The sequence below is a fragment of the Pavona decussata genome, unplaced genomic scaffold, assembly GCF_977016875.1.
Source record: "Pavona decussata unplaced genomic scaffold, jaPavDecu1.1 SCAFFOLD_219, whole genome shotgun sequence".
Lineage (NCBI taxonomy): Eukaryota > Metazoa > Cnidaria > Anthozoa > Scleractinia > Agariciidae > Pavona > Pavona decussata.
This window is the reverse complement of record NW_028145624.1, coordinates 193,857-211,715: the sequence shown is the minus strand read 5'-3', so window position 1 is coordinate 211,715 and position 17,859 is coordinate 193,857. Positions and strand designations below refer to the sequence as shown.

The window sequence follows — 17,859 nt, the reverse complement described above, 5'->3', positions numbered from 1 at the left end:
TTTTTAATGGTGATGTCGTTTATGCGTCTGTCCTCCAATAGATCATAAGTAAGAACCAATCAAAATGTGTGTAAAATTCAGCTTGTTATTGAATAAGTAATGGATGATGAATGAAATATCAGTACAGTTTTCATTGGAGATTCGGTGTACTTAAGTTACTTACTTTGTAATCAAACCTTTTTCCTAAGTGACGGAGCAGCAGTAGTGATGATTTGCTTGAAGGATCAGCAGCGTCTTCTTCCAAATGAGGTAAATAGTATGTGTCTTTTTTCAAAAATATGCACATCAATACCCGATGAAGTGTTTTTCAATGGATTGTTCTAGAACTAAAACCCATTTGTAAACATGTTTGTCAGTCACAACAGACGCAAACGGCGTAATTAGTTAATTGGAATTCGAAACGACTAGACGTCACCAGCACCAAGCGCGGGAAAACGCGTGCGAGCAAGGGATGTTTGGTTTTGTTTGCTCATTGGTTGAGAAAGTGAGGCGAGTTTCACTGACCAATCAAAGAGAGTAATAAAACAGAACCAAAGCAAACAGGAATTACTTTCGACACAATTAAATATTTTATGACAAATGATAACATGTGGCGGTGGTAGTAAAGGTGATGATGGTGATAACAACAATGATTCCAATAGCGTTGTTGATACAGCATTTGGAGTTGCCTGTGATGGTCTTGAGGTTTAAAAGCGTTGTAGTAGTGGGGATAACAGCCAGGTAAAAGCTGCCGCATTGTATTCTTCACCAAACTTGCGTTCAGAGTAATGGGTCTACTCCTTCTAGATGCCATGCTGCTCCACGGTCCATCGCATACTTGTTCAGTGATTTTTTCTAGGTTTCCTCATGGCTCTGCTGGTATCTACTTCAAAGTCTCCTATGAAAGTAAAATTATGGCAGAGGTCAGCTAAGGATCTCACAAACGGCATTCATATCAAATGTCTGACGTGTAACACTTGATCGCCGCGTCTCCAAACCCTACGAAATGGGGTACTAGAAGCTTTATCGTAGGTCTTCTAACTAGTCTTAGCTTTAGATTTGATTAATTCGTTATTGTTGTAGCCTTTTTGCGTTTTAGGTTTTATTGATTCATTTTTGTTTTGTAGACACACTTAGATTTTTGTAACGAGCCTCTACAGGCTCACCAATGGTCAGTACGTGTCTAAATAGATTTAATTGATTGAACGCTATATTTCCATATAACAGCTCGTTCACCAAAGTGTAAATTTTATTGGCAGATTTTCCCGGATAATTTTATGCGACGTGAAATACTAGCTCTCGTTGTACACTGCACCTTTGTGGATGATGGATGTAAATGGAAAGGAGAAGTGAGACACCTGGAGGTACTAACATAAAGAATAGGTTAAATAGGTTTTCAATTTTTGCAAAGACGTATGTGTGAATTAGTTCAGCAAAATTTTGATAATTGTGGCAGTGAGAGAAGAGTTCCCATATAAAGTGCCAATGTTCGGATATTTGAGGATAACTTCCCTTAGCCTCAGTATTAACAATGATAAAGCACTTATTCCCTAAGCATAAATAACATTGATACTTTGTACTAGCATTCTATTCATACAATCAACAGGTCTTTAGGCTTGTGTTTACTAGGCTGCCTTGCAACCAACTAAGGATAATCGTTCCTACAATAGTCCATTTTACAGTTGTGTGCTTAGTGACCTGGCATGGATTGGAAGCGAGGCTGGGGGTAAACTTGTCTTGATACAAACCTCACTACTTTTCACATATAAATTCTAGCCTAAGAACACCATGATCTACATATGAAAAGCAGTGAGGTTTTGTATCAAAACAAGATCACCCCCAGCCTCGCTTCCAATAAAAGGCCAGGTCAATAAAAATGGTCTATTCAAGAACTTTTCTAATAATCTAATAATCCTAGCTGATCCCAACAGCGTTGACTTTTGAATTAGCACAATTGCCGTGTTCACTCCCGCCCGATGACATTCAGGTTCCTAATGGTTCCTAATGCACCTGCCACTACAGGTATCATTATAACTATTATTATTATTATTATTATTATTATTATTATTATTATTATTATTATTATTATTATTATTATTATTTTTAATAATAATGAAATAACTTTATTTTTTACAAGAATAAAATCTACTAGATACAATTTGAATTCCATTAAAACCTGAGTGATTTTACAGTTTGCTGTCATAAAATTGTAAAATATCAACATCTCATATATAAAAGCTAATTCATATGGGTTTGGTTCAGAAGATAAAAGAACAATTTCCACTGAGGTAATAAAAATATATATTCCCTCATAATAAAAATATTCTAAATAAATGCCCAGTCACAGTGTTTCCAATCATACACTAAAAAATAGTTCAGACTCCCAAAAAAAAGTCACTACTTAAATTCTGGCTTGCGCACTTTCCAATGTAATGTCAATGTCAACTTTTATTATTATTATTATGATGATGATGATGATGATGATGATGATGATGATGATGATGATGATGATGATGATGATGATGAAGAACTATCTGCTTCACAAAAAAATTATCTTTGTGATGTCAATTCATAGATTGCATGATTAAGTGAGATAAATGAAGTTTCTCAAATGGATTGAGAAGTTTACACATCAGCAGTGATTTCAGTCACTTTAAAGAACTGAGTACAGTACAGAAAAGATCATAGCAAGGGAAAATTAAAACGTTACAATATTTGACATGTTTTAGAATTCAAGAGTTTGTTAAATTAAGTGTTTCATGTAGTATCCATCATAAAAGTTCTTTTCTCCATTGATTTAAGAAAGCAACTACAAGACATTTTGTTAATTTACAGAATCACACTTCAGGCTGCGAGTTCCTAAAAATCCCATGTGTACATCCTGAGTGTGGCGTACTGGTAAAGAAAGGTGATCTCAAGGAACATTTGGAAAGCGAGTGCGTGTATCGATTACAAACATGTGATTTCTGTAAGGGAAAAATCCCTCTCAACAGGATGAAGGTATTTAGTACATTCTTCTTTACTTTCACTCCAAGAATTTAATATAGTTATCTTTCTCTGTGTGATACATGAACATAACCTTACCACCAATTAATCTCAATGCATTCAGAATGAAGTGAGAAAATTTCGCCCTATCCCCTTCGACATCTTAACAGATCAATGAATGAAGGAACGAACGAACGAAAGAACGAAGGAACGAAGGAACGAACGAACGAACGAACGAACGAACGAACGAACGAACGAACGAACGAACGAACGAACGAACAAATGAATAAATGAATGAATGTATAAGTGAATGAATGAATAGATGTGACACGACTCCACAAGCTTTTGTATTAAAACTAATCGTGTATAAATGAAAGTTATGGTATGGTAAAGTATGCCATGAACCAGAACGAATGAATAAGTGGATGAAAATAAGTGTCGAGAAATGCCCTGGTGCTAGCGGTGTTTCGTATTGTAAAATACACCGTCTTAATAACATTACTGTCTTAAAACCAATTAATTATTTTTTTATACCGGTGTTTTCTTTTTCAAAGGGCATCTTCATTTTTCTTGCCGCTAAAACGGTAATGTTTGTTTTTGTTGTAGCCACACCAGCAGAGGGACTGCCCGTCATTCCCAGTTAAATGCGACAAATGCAATAAAGATAAAATCCCTCGGGAAAAGGTATGATATAGCCTGCGTAGCTAGCCGGAAAATTGAGCGGTGGACTCGCGAAAATGAGCGTCTGAGCCATACCACGTTTTATGATTTACGCCGTTGCAATACTTGATCACCTTGACCCTAGGCAAGAGTCACGTAAGTCACGCTTCTTGTACCCCCATTTAGTCCACACTACTTTGGTCTAAATGCAAATACAATATTCTCCATTATTTTATTATTTGCTTCAAGTTTTAAGAATAAAAATCAACGATAAAAGTTTTGAATGACGTTTCGATGACTCGCTCATCATTTTCAAATTCTAAAAAGTCAGATTGTTAAAAGTTCTTTATACATTAAGAATGCGTGTAGAGTCTCGTTGCACGTGATTAAAAAAAGAAACTACAATGTGGAATGTAGTGAGTGTTAATTAGGTACTAAATAGTTTCGCTTTTATTGAGTCTGATTGAGTGTTCAGTTTGGGTTTCCTTTCCTGGATAAAAATTATTTCGTAGATCAAGCATTCAAATTTCCCACGACACTTTTTCAGTATAGTGAATTGTTCAGTGGGGTCTTTGTTCTTCTGATTGTGAGAGTCACGCAGGTGTTTTCCAATAGCTGAGTGCTTGTGTTCATCAATGCGTTGGAAAAGGTGTCGGCGAGTACAACCAACATAATCCGAATCACACAGATCACATTTGAATTTGTAAACAACGCCCAGTTTTCACAAGCAAGAAAATTGCCGACGACATCAGAGTAGCTGAAGCCAAACCACCGTTAGTAAATCAACAATGCGTTGTTTACTCTTTGGAGAACACGGTTTTGATACCGAGTATGCCTGTAAAACTGACTGACAAATATATAACTTTCTCATTTAATTACCTGGCTTAAACATACCAACGCATTTCTTCCATTTATCCATTTCATTAAAAAATAATTTTTTTGAATATATTTTGTAGATAGCAGATCACCAGAACCCTCTCATGGGAGACTGTGAAGGTGTAGATGGGCCATGCCCTTTTGCGCAGATTGGTTGCAGCAAAACTGAGGTGAGTCGGTAGCTGTTCATTTTTTTGTCAAATTGTACGAATAAAATTTCTAATGAATGGACTAAATGAATGAAATTTATTTCTGTGTCAAAAATGAAGAGACAATCTTGCAGAATGACAGCTATTTACTTTCTAGGACTCTGAAACTGAATTTTTCCCGCCTCCCTCGCTCCCTCTCCCCATCCCCGATTACGCCGGCCACGCAAGCTAGCACAACATCTGAATGACCTTACTAAATACCAACTAAGATACTACCAGAGCGCAAGTAATTTATCCTCATAACGTCACACTTGGCCATGAAAATAAAAGAAACGATCATATATCGCCAAAGATAGACCAGATAAAGTGTCTTCTCCTATCAAGAAATACATTAAAAAAACATATGTAGAACATAAACATAAACTTTTAGCTATTATTTCACGACCGTACGTTGAATATGTGATAATAGATATAATCATCTCATATCCTACAGGCGAGAGTGGAAAAATTGTTTTATTAAAACACTTAGAAATATTGGTAGATGAAGGACCAGAGGACAATTTAGTGGTCGCTATTCCACGGGCATGGTATAATGGTTCATATACCATGGACACTAATTTAAACCAATTAAATTGCTAGAATTGCACTATACGATGATCCAGTTATATTATTTATTTATTTATTTATTTATTTAAATTAATATTTATACCGGAGCATCCAGTTTAGCATATCGAGTTTAAACGGAGCCCTGAAAATAATAATAAGAAATATATGGAGAACAGTAAGGTCAATATTCATGTTGATGTTGGAGCTCAAAGTTCTCTTAAAGGCCTCTATGCATGCCTCTATATTTTTCTAGCCAATGGAAACGTTTCAGTAACATCATGAGAACATTTAAGCAAAATACTTAAAGCATCGTGTCCGTTTTCCAAGATAGTTTTCTGCACTTTTAAGGACATATTTGTGACAGCTGATACAGATTGATCTGTGATGTACCATGATCCGAATGATCTGAGATCACAAATCCGTTTTTGGATTCTCCCCCCCCCCCACCCCCCCCACCCCCCCCCCCAAAAAAAAAACGCAAAAATTTACTAGTCATTTACTTTATTTATTTTTGTCTAGCCTAGTAGTAAATTAGTAACCCTGTAAACAGGCTTTGGTGAAGAGGAAAATCGGCGAGGCGATACCCCACTTGGGAGCCTGTTCATAGGCTATTTTTTTTTTGTAGGAGGGCCATTGTGAAAAGTGCTTGGTGAGTAGTAATTAATGTATACCACACTCGATGATGATTATTAAATATTAATACACGTTCCCTGTTTTGACAGGTCCTCAGTCAGAGGGAAAAGAAAGATCACTTGAAGAAAGAACATGTTCACCACTCCGTTCTGATTTTGCGTTTTGCTATTGGGCTAAGTAGGGAAATGGAAGCCATTTTGACACGTGATCCCAGAATGGCGTCTAGAAGTCCTCAAGTTCTGTCAAACTACGATAATATTATCCAGGATATTCTTAACCAGGTACGACACAGCGCTGAGGAAACAAGCAATCTTCATGGAAAATTGCAAGAACATAGCCAACGTATCACCTCTTTGGAAAGAAAGGTAGCTTCCTCAAACTTGCCTGGTATAGCGTCATCTGGCCAACGTCTTCCTGATTCGGAGAACAGCTTACCAAATAGCGACATCATTAGAAGACTCACAAACCTTGAAAACAAAACAGCGGACCACGAGGTGCTTCTGGTGGAAAATAATCGCACCACAGTGGAGACGAGTCGAGGATTGGCAAATGTTAAAAGACAAGTGGAGACTACCCAAGAGACTGCCCGGAGAACGGAGAGGCGGATGGAGTCCATTGAACACACACTGGCTCTTAGAAATGTCACCTTGGCTGACCTAGAAGAGTACGTCAGACAGCAAGAGTTTTCTAGCTATGACGGCCAGTTAATATGGAAGATCACTGAATATGCACGAAGGCGAAACGAAGGTAATTTTTGCAGATGTCATTAACTCTACCTACAGTGTACTGATGGTATTGTCCGCGGGAACGACACATTTCAACATTCTGCCAGCTCTGAGCTGACTGTGTTTTCGGGCTGAAAAATAAACTTAGTAAGTATCGTAAGAATGCTCAGTCTTGAATGATGAAATGACACAGTCAAGGCGTTAATCACGAAATTGTCACGAACGTTAATGAGCATGCACCACAAAAATTTGGCCTCAAGCCTACATGAGACAGGTGGGAAATTACATGGATAGCCAACAGGAATATTATAAATGAGAAATAAAACGAAAACTACGCAAATAATATGCATGACAAGCTAAGCTATTAATGATAACTTTTATTGCCCTTCATGATTAGCCATACTTCCTTCTCTTTTCTAACAAGAAGAAGAAATCTTTGGTTGAACAACAAGCCTCAAAATAATGATTTAACCGAAAGCTTTCAAGATTTCTAACCAGATGACAAACACATTTTTACGATTATCTACCATTTCTACACTTCTTTTTCGGTCAATAGGCCATTTTACAGTTGTGTGCTTAATGACCTGGCCTTGGATTGGAAGCGACGCTAGGGGTGACCTTGTTTTGATACAAACTTCACTGCTTTTCATATGTAAATGCAAACTGGCTAGCATAAGAATAGCATGATCTACATAGGCTGACAGGTTTCCAGCACTTCTAGCGGCTATAATACGACCATTGTTTATCAGTTCATGCAGCAATAATGGTATCAAACAAATACCTAATTGTTGGCAAACAAGACATGGCCATTTCCGGACAAAATAGGTTACTATAGCAACGGTTTAACGTGTTTAGCGGAAATACCAAAAAACGAGCTCGGTGAACATGCCAAGACGCAATTTTTTGCAAGTTTTGAATTCGAAAATTTAAGGTGGTTCTGCATCCCTCCCTGCAATCTGATTGACATCCTGATTGTTCACTAATGTTTATGCATTTCTTTGCTACCTATTATGTTGTCCAGAAATAAAGAGCAGTAGTAATGATCAATTAAATTACAACTGAAGGGAAGTGGTGGAAGCTGTTGTGAGACAACTTACAACAGCTGACAATTAGCGCGAAAGGGCTTATTTGGCAGATGTGGTAGCTTGAAATGCTTATCCATGATAAAAAGTATCATTATTTTTCATCAAGTTTTTTCTCGCCATCCTCTCCTCTCTCAGCTACATTCGGCTACTGTGTACTCTCATCCTATTTCTTATTTTTATCTTCACTGTCAACTACCTGTAATTTCTCAGTTTCTCTTTTCTTTTTGCCTTTCTTTAGTAACTGTAGTTTAAGTTCGCGGCTGTTAAAACCATCAACAACAAGAACAGCAACAATGAGGCAAACCTAACACAGTAGTATGTCCAGAATGACTAGACGTATTTTATTCATGTATTCAAATAGATTCAGGGGTGACATAAACCGGTTTTAAGAGAAGGGTTGAATGAGTTGACATGACATGCGGTAGATATAGGGAAAGGTTTAATGAGATGCAAGCCATGGAGTGAAGTGAACTGTGCTCTGGTGGTACGGTTCCGCCCAACCAGCCGGGTGGTATCGCAAATATATAGGGAAAGAAACAATGGATAAGTTGAGAACCAATGAGAAGCCACTGACGTCACGATCAAACAAGTTCAACCTAAAAAAACCAGACTAAACCAGTTTTGAACACCATTAAAATTGAAAATGATCTCTTTTATATCGGAGACTAGACAAACCCGTCAAACCGGTCCTTAAGTTGACTTTAGTGGTATAAAGTTTGCCTATAAAAGCGAACTCTTTAAGTGAGATCTAAAACGATGGAAAACTTTATGAAACTACAACTGTTTGCATTGGATATGGAAGCGCTCACTTCACAAATGAGACGTTTACAGGTACAAGACAGAGTTGTGACTTTATTGAACGAACTGTGGGACAATGTTTGTCATGAAAGCATCCCTCGGAAAACAATTGAATCATCTTGGGAGGAAAATGGAATGGAATTTACTATTGGAGAACTGAAAGTGCCTTCATTTTACTTTCTCGACGAAAAGAAATTTAAGCGTCAACTTAACAAGATTCTAAAATTGAGGATACACAATGACTTTTGGATCAAGGCTGTTATTCAACAAATATTTTTAGATGACTGGTGTATGGAACCATTTACCCCGTGGTGTGTCAAGAAACGTTTTTAACCCTTAAAGGAGACAGTGAAAAACAAGAGAACTATATAAAGAGAATGGAAGTTTTAATAACAACATATACACAAGAACTGAAAACAAGAATTAGAAAATTTTTCAAAAACTTGAATACAGGAAAGACAAAAGGACAATTTGAAAACTATTTACACAACAATCGAACGCTAACCTGATTGGTTATTTTATTTTGCTTCCCATTCGTCGAAATAGCCAAAAACCGTTAACCATGATCGCCAATCAGAGACAAGTATCTAATCTTTCATACAAATGTGATCTGATTTGTAAAGTCAAACGTCCTTACCAGACTACTAAAGGTCAAACGCCTTTACCGGACCGTCGAGGGAACAACTTTTGCACTGGTGCGGTGAGTGAAATAGTGAGAACCAATCAGACGCAAGTATCTGTTCTTGCATACAAATGTGATCCGATTTCTTACAAAGCTCGTACGTTTTGCTGACTCGACATGTCTTTCTTGAAAGAAAAAGCTGAACGTGCAATAAAAAGAAACCAGTTTGTCAAGTTAAATAAGAATAAAACAGCTGAATATATGATTATGAATATATGTGCAAAATATGATTGGTGGATTTCGATCCTTCTTTTCTCTGACACGTCCGCAAGCTGTTAATAAAAGGAGAGACTCATGCAGTGTGTGTTACAGTGAGACCTGAGAGCCGTACGAGCAAGTACGATTCAAGGATAACGTTTCCCATGCTGTATTTGACCCGACGAAAGGGACTAAGCGCTGTATTAAAGAGGTGGAGCCATGTCCGTTAACTGAAGAGAGCGAGGTTGCTGGACGCACTTCGGAATTTCAAATAATCCAACGACAACAAAAACATGCCTTACATGAATATCATATCAATAAAAGAAAGAGAAGTAAGCTTTTCATGCGTGATGACATTCTTGAAGTCTTCTGGTCTACGTACGAAGACGAAGCGTGGACGAGACTGATTGGCATCGCTGACAGCCCTGTCACCACTGAAGATGTCGATACCTTTGCAGTACAAGCAATAAAAGTGAAATAATTAAAAGATGGCGAGAAGAATTGATGACTTTTGCCATTGTGAAACAGCACCACATGGTTCCATTTCACGACCGATTTATAAACTCCCTGTTTAAAGAGGAAGAAAATATTCAAAAAATGAAAGAACGATTGATTGCACGAGCTGGCGTTTCCAATCATTGGTTCAACGAACTTGTACAGGAATTAACAGACTCTTCTGATACTGAAGTCTTAGACGATTTACAACTAACCCCCGCTGATACTATGACAAAGCAACCTAAGTTTGATGTGGTTTCAGAGGCCTTGGCAGAACTGGAATCCGCGCATCCCGAACTTTTTGAGAATTTGCCATTACCTGAAAATGAAACGCAAGATGACATCTCAACCCTGAACGATGAAAAGACGGATGACGAAATGGTAGAGTCTGTGGAACAGTGGGAAAAAGAAATGAATGACGCTTTCAATTCCTACAATTATTTGCTGGAGAATGAAGTAAGAACATTTCCTTAACATAAACACAGGAACTTGCTACTCTATTTTTCTGTAAGTAAAACTACTGATTATTATGCTATAACAGTTCTGATAATTATGCCATAACGTTACTGTTCCATGTTCCTGCAAGTACAACTGCTGATTATTATACCATAACGTTACTGCACTATTTTGATAATTGTGCCATAACGTTATTGTTCCATGTTCCTGCAAGTAACACTGCTGATTATTATGCAATTTGAATTCTCTGATATAACTTACGGTTAAATTTCTTTTGTTCACAGTTGGAAGATGCATATGCAGAATGTTTGTTGGCTGAGGAGCAGGTCGGGGCTAGAAACAACCTGTGTACCTCTGAACGGCACTAGACTTTGCGTGAAGTGGCCTCACGAAACGTACGGAAATTTAATACCACCGCTACTGGCTATTTCCTTACATCCGAGGAACTCCCGTTACTTGATCAGCTTGGCAACATTTTTGATTCCCTTGTAGACGAGATGACGTCAGATATGGCCGACATTGATCTTGTACGTTTTGTACTCCAAAGTCGTTCTGCAATATCCCATTTCATTACCCTTTATGCCACGCCATGAATTGAATGCCGAAAGGATTTTGGGCGAAGTACAACGTGTGTTACAATCGAACGAACAAGTCAACCTTCAAGATGGTATGCAAGTACATGTAGTTCATGTGGGTATGCCACAAGGCGGAGTGGCCTCGTGCAAGAGGAAACAGTATGGATTCAAATTGTCCAAGTTCCTAGACATCAAACAATGTGTCCTGCGTATCAAGAAGAAAGATTTTCTGTGCCTCACCCGTGCTATAGTGACTGATATTAGTTGTGGTTACACTTAGCCCTTTTACCCATGGGTAACTAGCATTTTCCCACGGGTAAGGATGTTTTTGTGTGTAACCGCTTTTCCCAGACCGAAACTGCCTTGGGTTATTTCCATGGATACATCAAAGAGAACAAAAGAACTTCCCATGACAGTTCCTGAACTGAAAAGTACGGTTTATCTGCTCCCTGAGGTGGCTTGGCCAATCATCATGCAGAACGTAGCTAACACAGGAAATCGCCTGCTATGCTCTGAGTTGACCTCTGATACGCTTGGCTAATTTCACGCTTAATGGTAGCACAAGGTGACATGGCAGGGTTTCGTGCATCACTGTGAGTATTTTTTTGTTTATTTTCATGAGTTCCCTCTTCAGACTGTCAGTTACGAAGTTGATCAAGTTGTAATTTTTTTGTTTATCTGTTTATAGGAACGCTAGGCAAAACGAAGATTCGTACTACAACGGGTATTTCTTTGCGCCTTCTTCGCTGTCTTCTCGCAAAAACAGTTGGATTGCTATATTTATGGAGGACTGTCGAATAATTAGCAGGAAAATCACTAAAATTAAGCTTACAAGATCTCGATTTGTGTCAAGCATGTTGATCTGTACGTTTCCCACCAAACTGCATGCATGGTCAGTGTGAAATCATATCTAATTATATTTTACCCTGAGGGGAGTTCTTTTACTGGGTAACCGCATCCCCAAGGGTAAAATGAAAACTGAGCTAAACCGAACCCAAGCCATTTACCCTCCGGAAGGCCCCAAACCCAAGGTGTGTTTTACCACGACTATTGCTCTACAAGAGAAACATCCCGAATGGAATTCAATTCGTTCAGGGTGTAAACAGCGGCGGCTCCTCGCTGAGCGCTTGCATCAAAAGGCTGGTGTGCGAGAGGGTCTTTGTGGGTTAACAGAAGTGGCCAAATTCCAAGCAGTGGTTGACGGCTACCAAATCATCGTTCTGTCTGCCAAACATTTCAACGCCATTGTCTACGAAGGACCACGCCGAGAAAAACAAATTTACCTGTATCACCACGAAAATCACTTTGACGTCATAACTTCTGTCTCTAGCTTTCTCGGAAGGGGCTACTGGTGTTTGGAATGCAAGAAAGGTTACGATAAAAAGAGCTGAACACCGTTGTAGTAAGGTCTGCAAATGTTGCTTTACGGACCGATGTCAAGGGATTACCCAGAAAGCACACCCAGACCCACACCCAGATAGTGTTGAACCTGTCACAGAATGTTCGCGGGTGATGAATGCTATGCCAACTACTGCCGACCCAACAAAGAGGGCCAGTCCGTGTGCCAAAAATTCTACAAATGTAAAAAATGCAACAAAGTCCTGTCGCATCAAAAAAGGAAGCCGGAAGATCACATGTGTGGAGAAAAGATGTGCTGGAATTGTGAAGAGTTTGTTGACCCAAATACGCACTGATGCTATATGAAACCGATTGCAAATCAAGAAGAAGATTCAGGTGAAGCACATGAAGCACAGCCAAAACCGAAGAAAAAGAACAAAGGGCAAAGAAAGAGAAGACGGATTTCTGACGAGATAATAAGCGATGGAGTTGAAGAAGAAGACAGACAAGAAGAGGAAGAGCAAGAATATTTATTTTTTGACATAAAATCACGCCACGACGACGGAAGACACATCGCCAATTTGCTCATCTTGCAAGATGAAACAGGGTTTGAGATGGTCTTTAAAGGGGATGATTGCGTTGACCAATTCGGTACGTGGTTGTTTGATGGAACTCACAAAGGTGCTATCGTCATTGCGCATAATCTAAGGGGGTACGATGGATTTCTACTGTGTGAATATTTGTGCGAACAATGCCTGCTTCCAAGTGTGATCATGAATGGTGCAAAAATCATGTCTATGGAACTACCAGAAGCTGAAATCATTTCCGGGACTCTCTCACTTTCCTTCCCATGCCACTTAAGGCCTTACCAAAAACCTTTGGTCTGACAGAGCTTAAGAAAGGCTACTTTCCTCACTTTTTTAATCGCAACGAAAATCAGCATTATGTTGGTCCTATTCCGCCTATTGAAAACTACGACCCAGATGCTATGAGTACTAAAAAGCGTCAAGAATGCCTGAGGTAGTATGAAGAACTGACAAACGCAGAATATGTCTTTGATTTTGAAAAGGAAATCGAGGAATATTGTCGTAGGGATGTGGGCATTCTGAGACGGTGTTGTTTACAGTTTAAACGATTAATGGAGGAAGTGGGCAACCTTGATCCATGCAAGTACTGTGTTACTATTGCAAGTGCTTGTAATCGTGTGTTCCGACAAGAGTTTTTAGAAGAAGACACCATCGGTCTCATTCCTGCACAGGGGTATCAACCCGCCCGAAAATATTCTGTCATGGCCCTCCAGTAGTTGGCATGGATCCACCATTAGTCAGGTCACCGAATTCTGCATGCTCTGAATGGTGGTGAACAACGGATCGATAACAGCTATGTTGACGTTTATGATCCCACCAAGAAGATCATCTATGAATTCATGGGGTGCCTGTGGCATGGTTGTCGTAAGTGTTATCTACCCGACACAATGAATCCACTGAATGACACAAGTATGGAAGATCTCCTGGAAGGTACCATTTGCAAAATTGAGCGTTTCAAGAAGCTTGGATTCCGAGTAGAAGTGAAATGGGAATGTGAATTCAAGCAAGAACTAGCCATCAACCCAGAGATGAAATCTTTTGTCTCAAGTCTCAAGTTTGACACCCCGTTAGAGCCCCGGCACGCGTTTTTCGGTGGACGTACAAACGCTATCTGTCTCCGCAAGGAAGTGAATGAGAATGAGAAGACCCATTACGTTGACTTTACATCATTGTACCCTAAGACAAATAAGTTTTTAAATTTATTTAGCTTTGTCCAATATGGACAGGGATACCGCAACAGCTAAGGCCAATTACTGCGGACCCGGGATATACGGAATATACGCACAAAGACCAGACCACAACACCGGGAACTGCGTCCCCTACTCTTTGCGAACAGTGAGTGGGTTCTTTAACGTCCCACAGAGTTATTTACAAACAAGGTTTGTGAGACGGGGCCGACGGTTTATCGTCCTTATCCGAGAACACTAGAAAGTCTAACCATTTGCAGATGTCAGAGCAAAGGCAGCACTTTCTCCTCAGTTATTTAAAGACCCTGAGTGGTGGACCGGCCGGGGTTTGAACCCACGACCTCCCGCACGGTAGTCCGGCACTCTACCAACTGAGCTAACCGGTCGGCGGTTAAGTATTGCGAAATTCCGATCCAGCATCCTGAAATTTTAACAAGTGAAGCCTTAATCAACCGTTCACCCCGTGAGTTCTTTGGGCTGATGAAGTGTGACATCCTTCCACCCACCTTTTTGTTCCACCCTGTATTGCCCTACCGTGCCAATGGAAAACTGATGTTCCCTCTCTGCAGAACATGTGCTGAGACTCTGCAACAGACACCCTGCGAACATGCGGATGAAGAACGTATGCTGTCTGGAACCTGGTGTTCAATTGAGATTGATAAAGCGTTGGAGCTGGGATACCGCGTGGTTCGAATGATAGAGGTGTGGCATTTCCCTCAGAATTCGTCTGAGCTTTTTAGAAGGTACATCGATACCTTCCTTAAAATCCAGCAAGAGGCTAGTGGTTAGCCCTCCTGGTGTGAGACAGAATTTCAAAAACAACAGTACATCGAAGACTATGAAAGGAAAGAAGGTATCAAGTTGGACTATAGAAAGGTTAAAAAGAACCCTGGATTACGTTTATTGGCCAAATTGATGTTGAATTCTTTTTGTAAGTATCATCTCTTACAGTTCGAAAATGATAATTATGATTACTTCACTTTCCTTCAAAAAAGTAATTATGGTTATTTTTTTTCTTTCAAGGAGGAAAATTTGGAGAACTTGATAACAGGCTTCAAGTGGAGCTAGTCAAGGACCCAGAACGGTACTTTCGACTCCTTACATGTCAATCAACTCAAGTGAAAACCATTCAGTTTGTAAATGATGAGTGCGTAGAAGTTTTTTTACACGCATGGGGAAGGGTTCGTATCAGGATCACACAAGACGAATGTTGTCATTGCTGCTTTCACAACAGCCCATGCAAGACTCAAACTCTATTCTGTCCTTGAACGTCTACAAACAAGAGTCCTTTACTTTGACACAGATTCTGTCATCTTTACTAGCCAACCAGATGATTGGATGCCAGCCCTTGAGGATTATCTTGGAGAACTAACGAATGAACTAGACGACGATGATTACATCACAACCTTTGTGTCCGGGGGCCCAAAGAATTTTGCCTACCAAACCAAGAATGGTAAAACCACATGCAAAGTGAAAGGATTCACGCTAAACCTCAGAGGATCACAGAAATTGAATTTCTCAACCATGTGTGCACATGTCTGCAACCCTAATGAACAACCCACCTTCCTGAAGAATCCACACTTCATCAAACGAGATGCGAAAACAAAAACAATACATACAGTAAACTTAAAGAAGAGGTACAAACTTGTGTATGACAAACGAGTTTTTCACGGTTTCACAACATTGCCATATGGTTATCGCTGACTCTACCGTTCATTACCAGAGCCTGCAATCTGAAATGGTCACTCTGTGGAGGATAGGGATGGTTATAAGGGGAGGTTTGGAGGCCATCTACAGCTCATTACACCTTGAACAGTCAATATGAACAGACTGTATTTTTCCTGGTGCGTGGCTGCGCTCAAACACTTGTACAACGTACCTCTTTTCCAATCGTTTCCTCTCACCATTGGCTGGATATTTTGAATGAAATAGGTGCAATGCACTGGGGTAGGCTGCTGAGCTTTTATGCTTATATGGCTCGAAGCAACGCACCTCTGAGAGAACAATATGCATTTCGCCTAACGTTATGTGATACGTATTCATTGCATTATCCTACTCCCTAGTGGATGATTCGACAAATAATAATGGCTCCTTGGCTAATGTTAAGGAAAAGGATAAAAGACGGACGGAACAAGTTACATTTGTCATTCGTAAGACAATCATGGGCAGTGCTACAAGTCGTCTTTGTGCAAGTTCAACTCCTACCCTGGCTTTAAATGATGCATGTCAGAGGATGCGCTGTTTAGTTGCATGTTGCGGTAGTCAAACACACATCGATTTAAGAGATGCGACAGAAGAACACGAAAAGGGTGACGAAGAAGAAGAATACCATGCGTCACACGAATCGTTTACTAGAGAAACTGTATTATGAATATGATCGTTCTTCCGCCTTAGGTGGAGTACAAAAGTTGTATCGAGTCGCGCGTCAGTATCGACTAACCCGCCTATAAGTTCTTCAGTGGTTGCAGCAACAACCTGGCTACACTCTCCACAAAACAGCACAAAAACGATTTCGTCGCAATAGAGTATTTGTCAACGGTTTGGATGAACAGTGGCAAGCAGATTTAACAGATCTTCAGAGTCTGAGTCGTTGGAATCGTGGTCACAAATACTTGTTGACTTGCTTTGATGTCCTATCCAAGTATGCATGGGTGGTTCCATTGAAGTCTAAATCGGCTTCGTCTTTGGTAGCGGCCTTTACAAACATATTTAAGCAAGGACGTAAACCGGAAAGGTTGCAAACGGATGCAGGGACGGAATTCATGAATCGTAGCTTTCAAACATTTCTGAAGAAACATGATATTCGTCATTTTGTCACATACAATGAGACGAAGGCGCAAGTAGTTGAACGATTCAACAGGACCTTGAAACATCTCCTATTGCGGTTATTTACTATGAGCAGCTCATATCATTACCTGGACAAATTTGACAGTTTGGTCAATGAGAACTACAACCAGAGCATACATCGTAGTATACAAATGAAACCCGCGGATGTCACAGTTTTTAATGCTCAAGATGTATGGAGAACCTTGTATGGTAAAGAGGCCTCAACCATAAAGTATAAATTCAAGGTGGGAGACCAAGTCAAGATCAGTAAGTACAAACGAGTCTTTCAGAGAGAATACCTTCCGTCTTGGACAGAGGAATCCTTTACGGTGGCACAGAGACTGCCACGAAACTCGCCCGTGTATCATTTGAAGGAGGCAGACGGTGAGCTGATTAGAGGAACATTTTACGAGGCTGAGTTACACAAAGTGACCGAAAGTTCAGATCATCTGTTTCGCATTGAGAAAATTTTGAAACGTCGAGGAAAAGGTGTCAACAAAGAAGTGTTGGTGCATTGGAAAGGTTTGCCAAAGAAATACGACAGTTGGATTTCATATAAACAGTTGGTTCCTCTGCAGCAAAAATGATTCAAGATGATGATTTTTACGTGATGCTTCCTAGCAATGCCAATACCAACTTGTTCCCAACCAACTCAACGTCATACTATCGTGTAGCGTTACCTCGACAAATCCATTTAAAAGATAAAGAGGATTGGGAAGTTGGACTTCATAATTTAATCTACCCATTCTCGTGGTTTGAAGTTCCCCACGAATGCATCATCCACGTTTTATGCTCCGACGATCTGGTACCCAAGAAGTAAAGAGGGTAACTTTACCTGTGGGAAGATATCGTTCAGCACTAGACGTGATAGAAGGCATGTTGCAATGTGTACAACAGCAAAGCCCTCTCATTGTCATGGATGATGAATGGAACATTACCTTTACAACTCAAGACGATTGGATGTTCGTGGCCAAGCCTGTGGCTCAAGCTCTTGGTTGGATAACCCAAGAGAACAAAGT

General features: G+C 39.8%; 1 protein-coding gene across 4 annotated transcripts in view; it reads left to right on the top strand.

The window, feature by feature from the left end:
• LOC146459363 (TNF receptor-associated factor 2-like) overlaps positions 1-17,859 on the top strand; it is a 61,432-nt gene that overhangs the window by 31,050 nt on the left and 12,523 nt on the right. For 3 of the 4 annotated variants that reach the window (XM_085089592.1, XM_085089591.1, XM_085089593.1), the window contains 6 exons: positions 189-249; positions 1,239-1,343; positions 2,815-2,979; positions 3,571-3,648; positions 4,581-4,670; positions 5,978-6,635. In XM_085089592.1, coding sequence (XP_084945718.1) covers positions 189-249; positions 1,239-1,343; positions 2,815-2,979; positions 3,571-3,648; positions 4,581-4,670; positions 5,978-6,635 — 1,157 coding nt within the window. Of the gene's footprint in view, positions 1-188; positions 250-1,238; positions 1,344-1,910; positions 2,002-2,814; positions 2,980-3,570; positions 3,649-4,580; positions 4,671-5,977; positions 6,636-17,859 lie in introns of those variants that run through there. The other variant, XM_085089594.1, reaches the window with a different exon arrangement.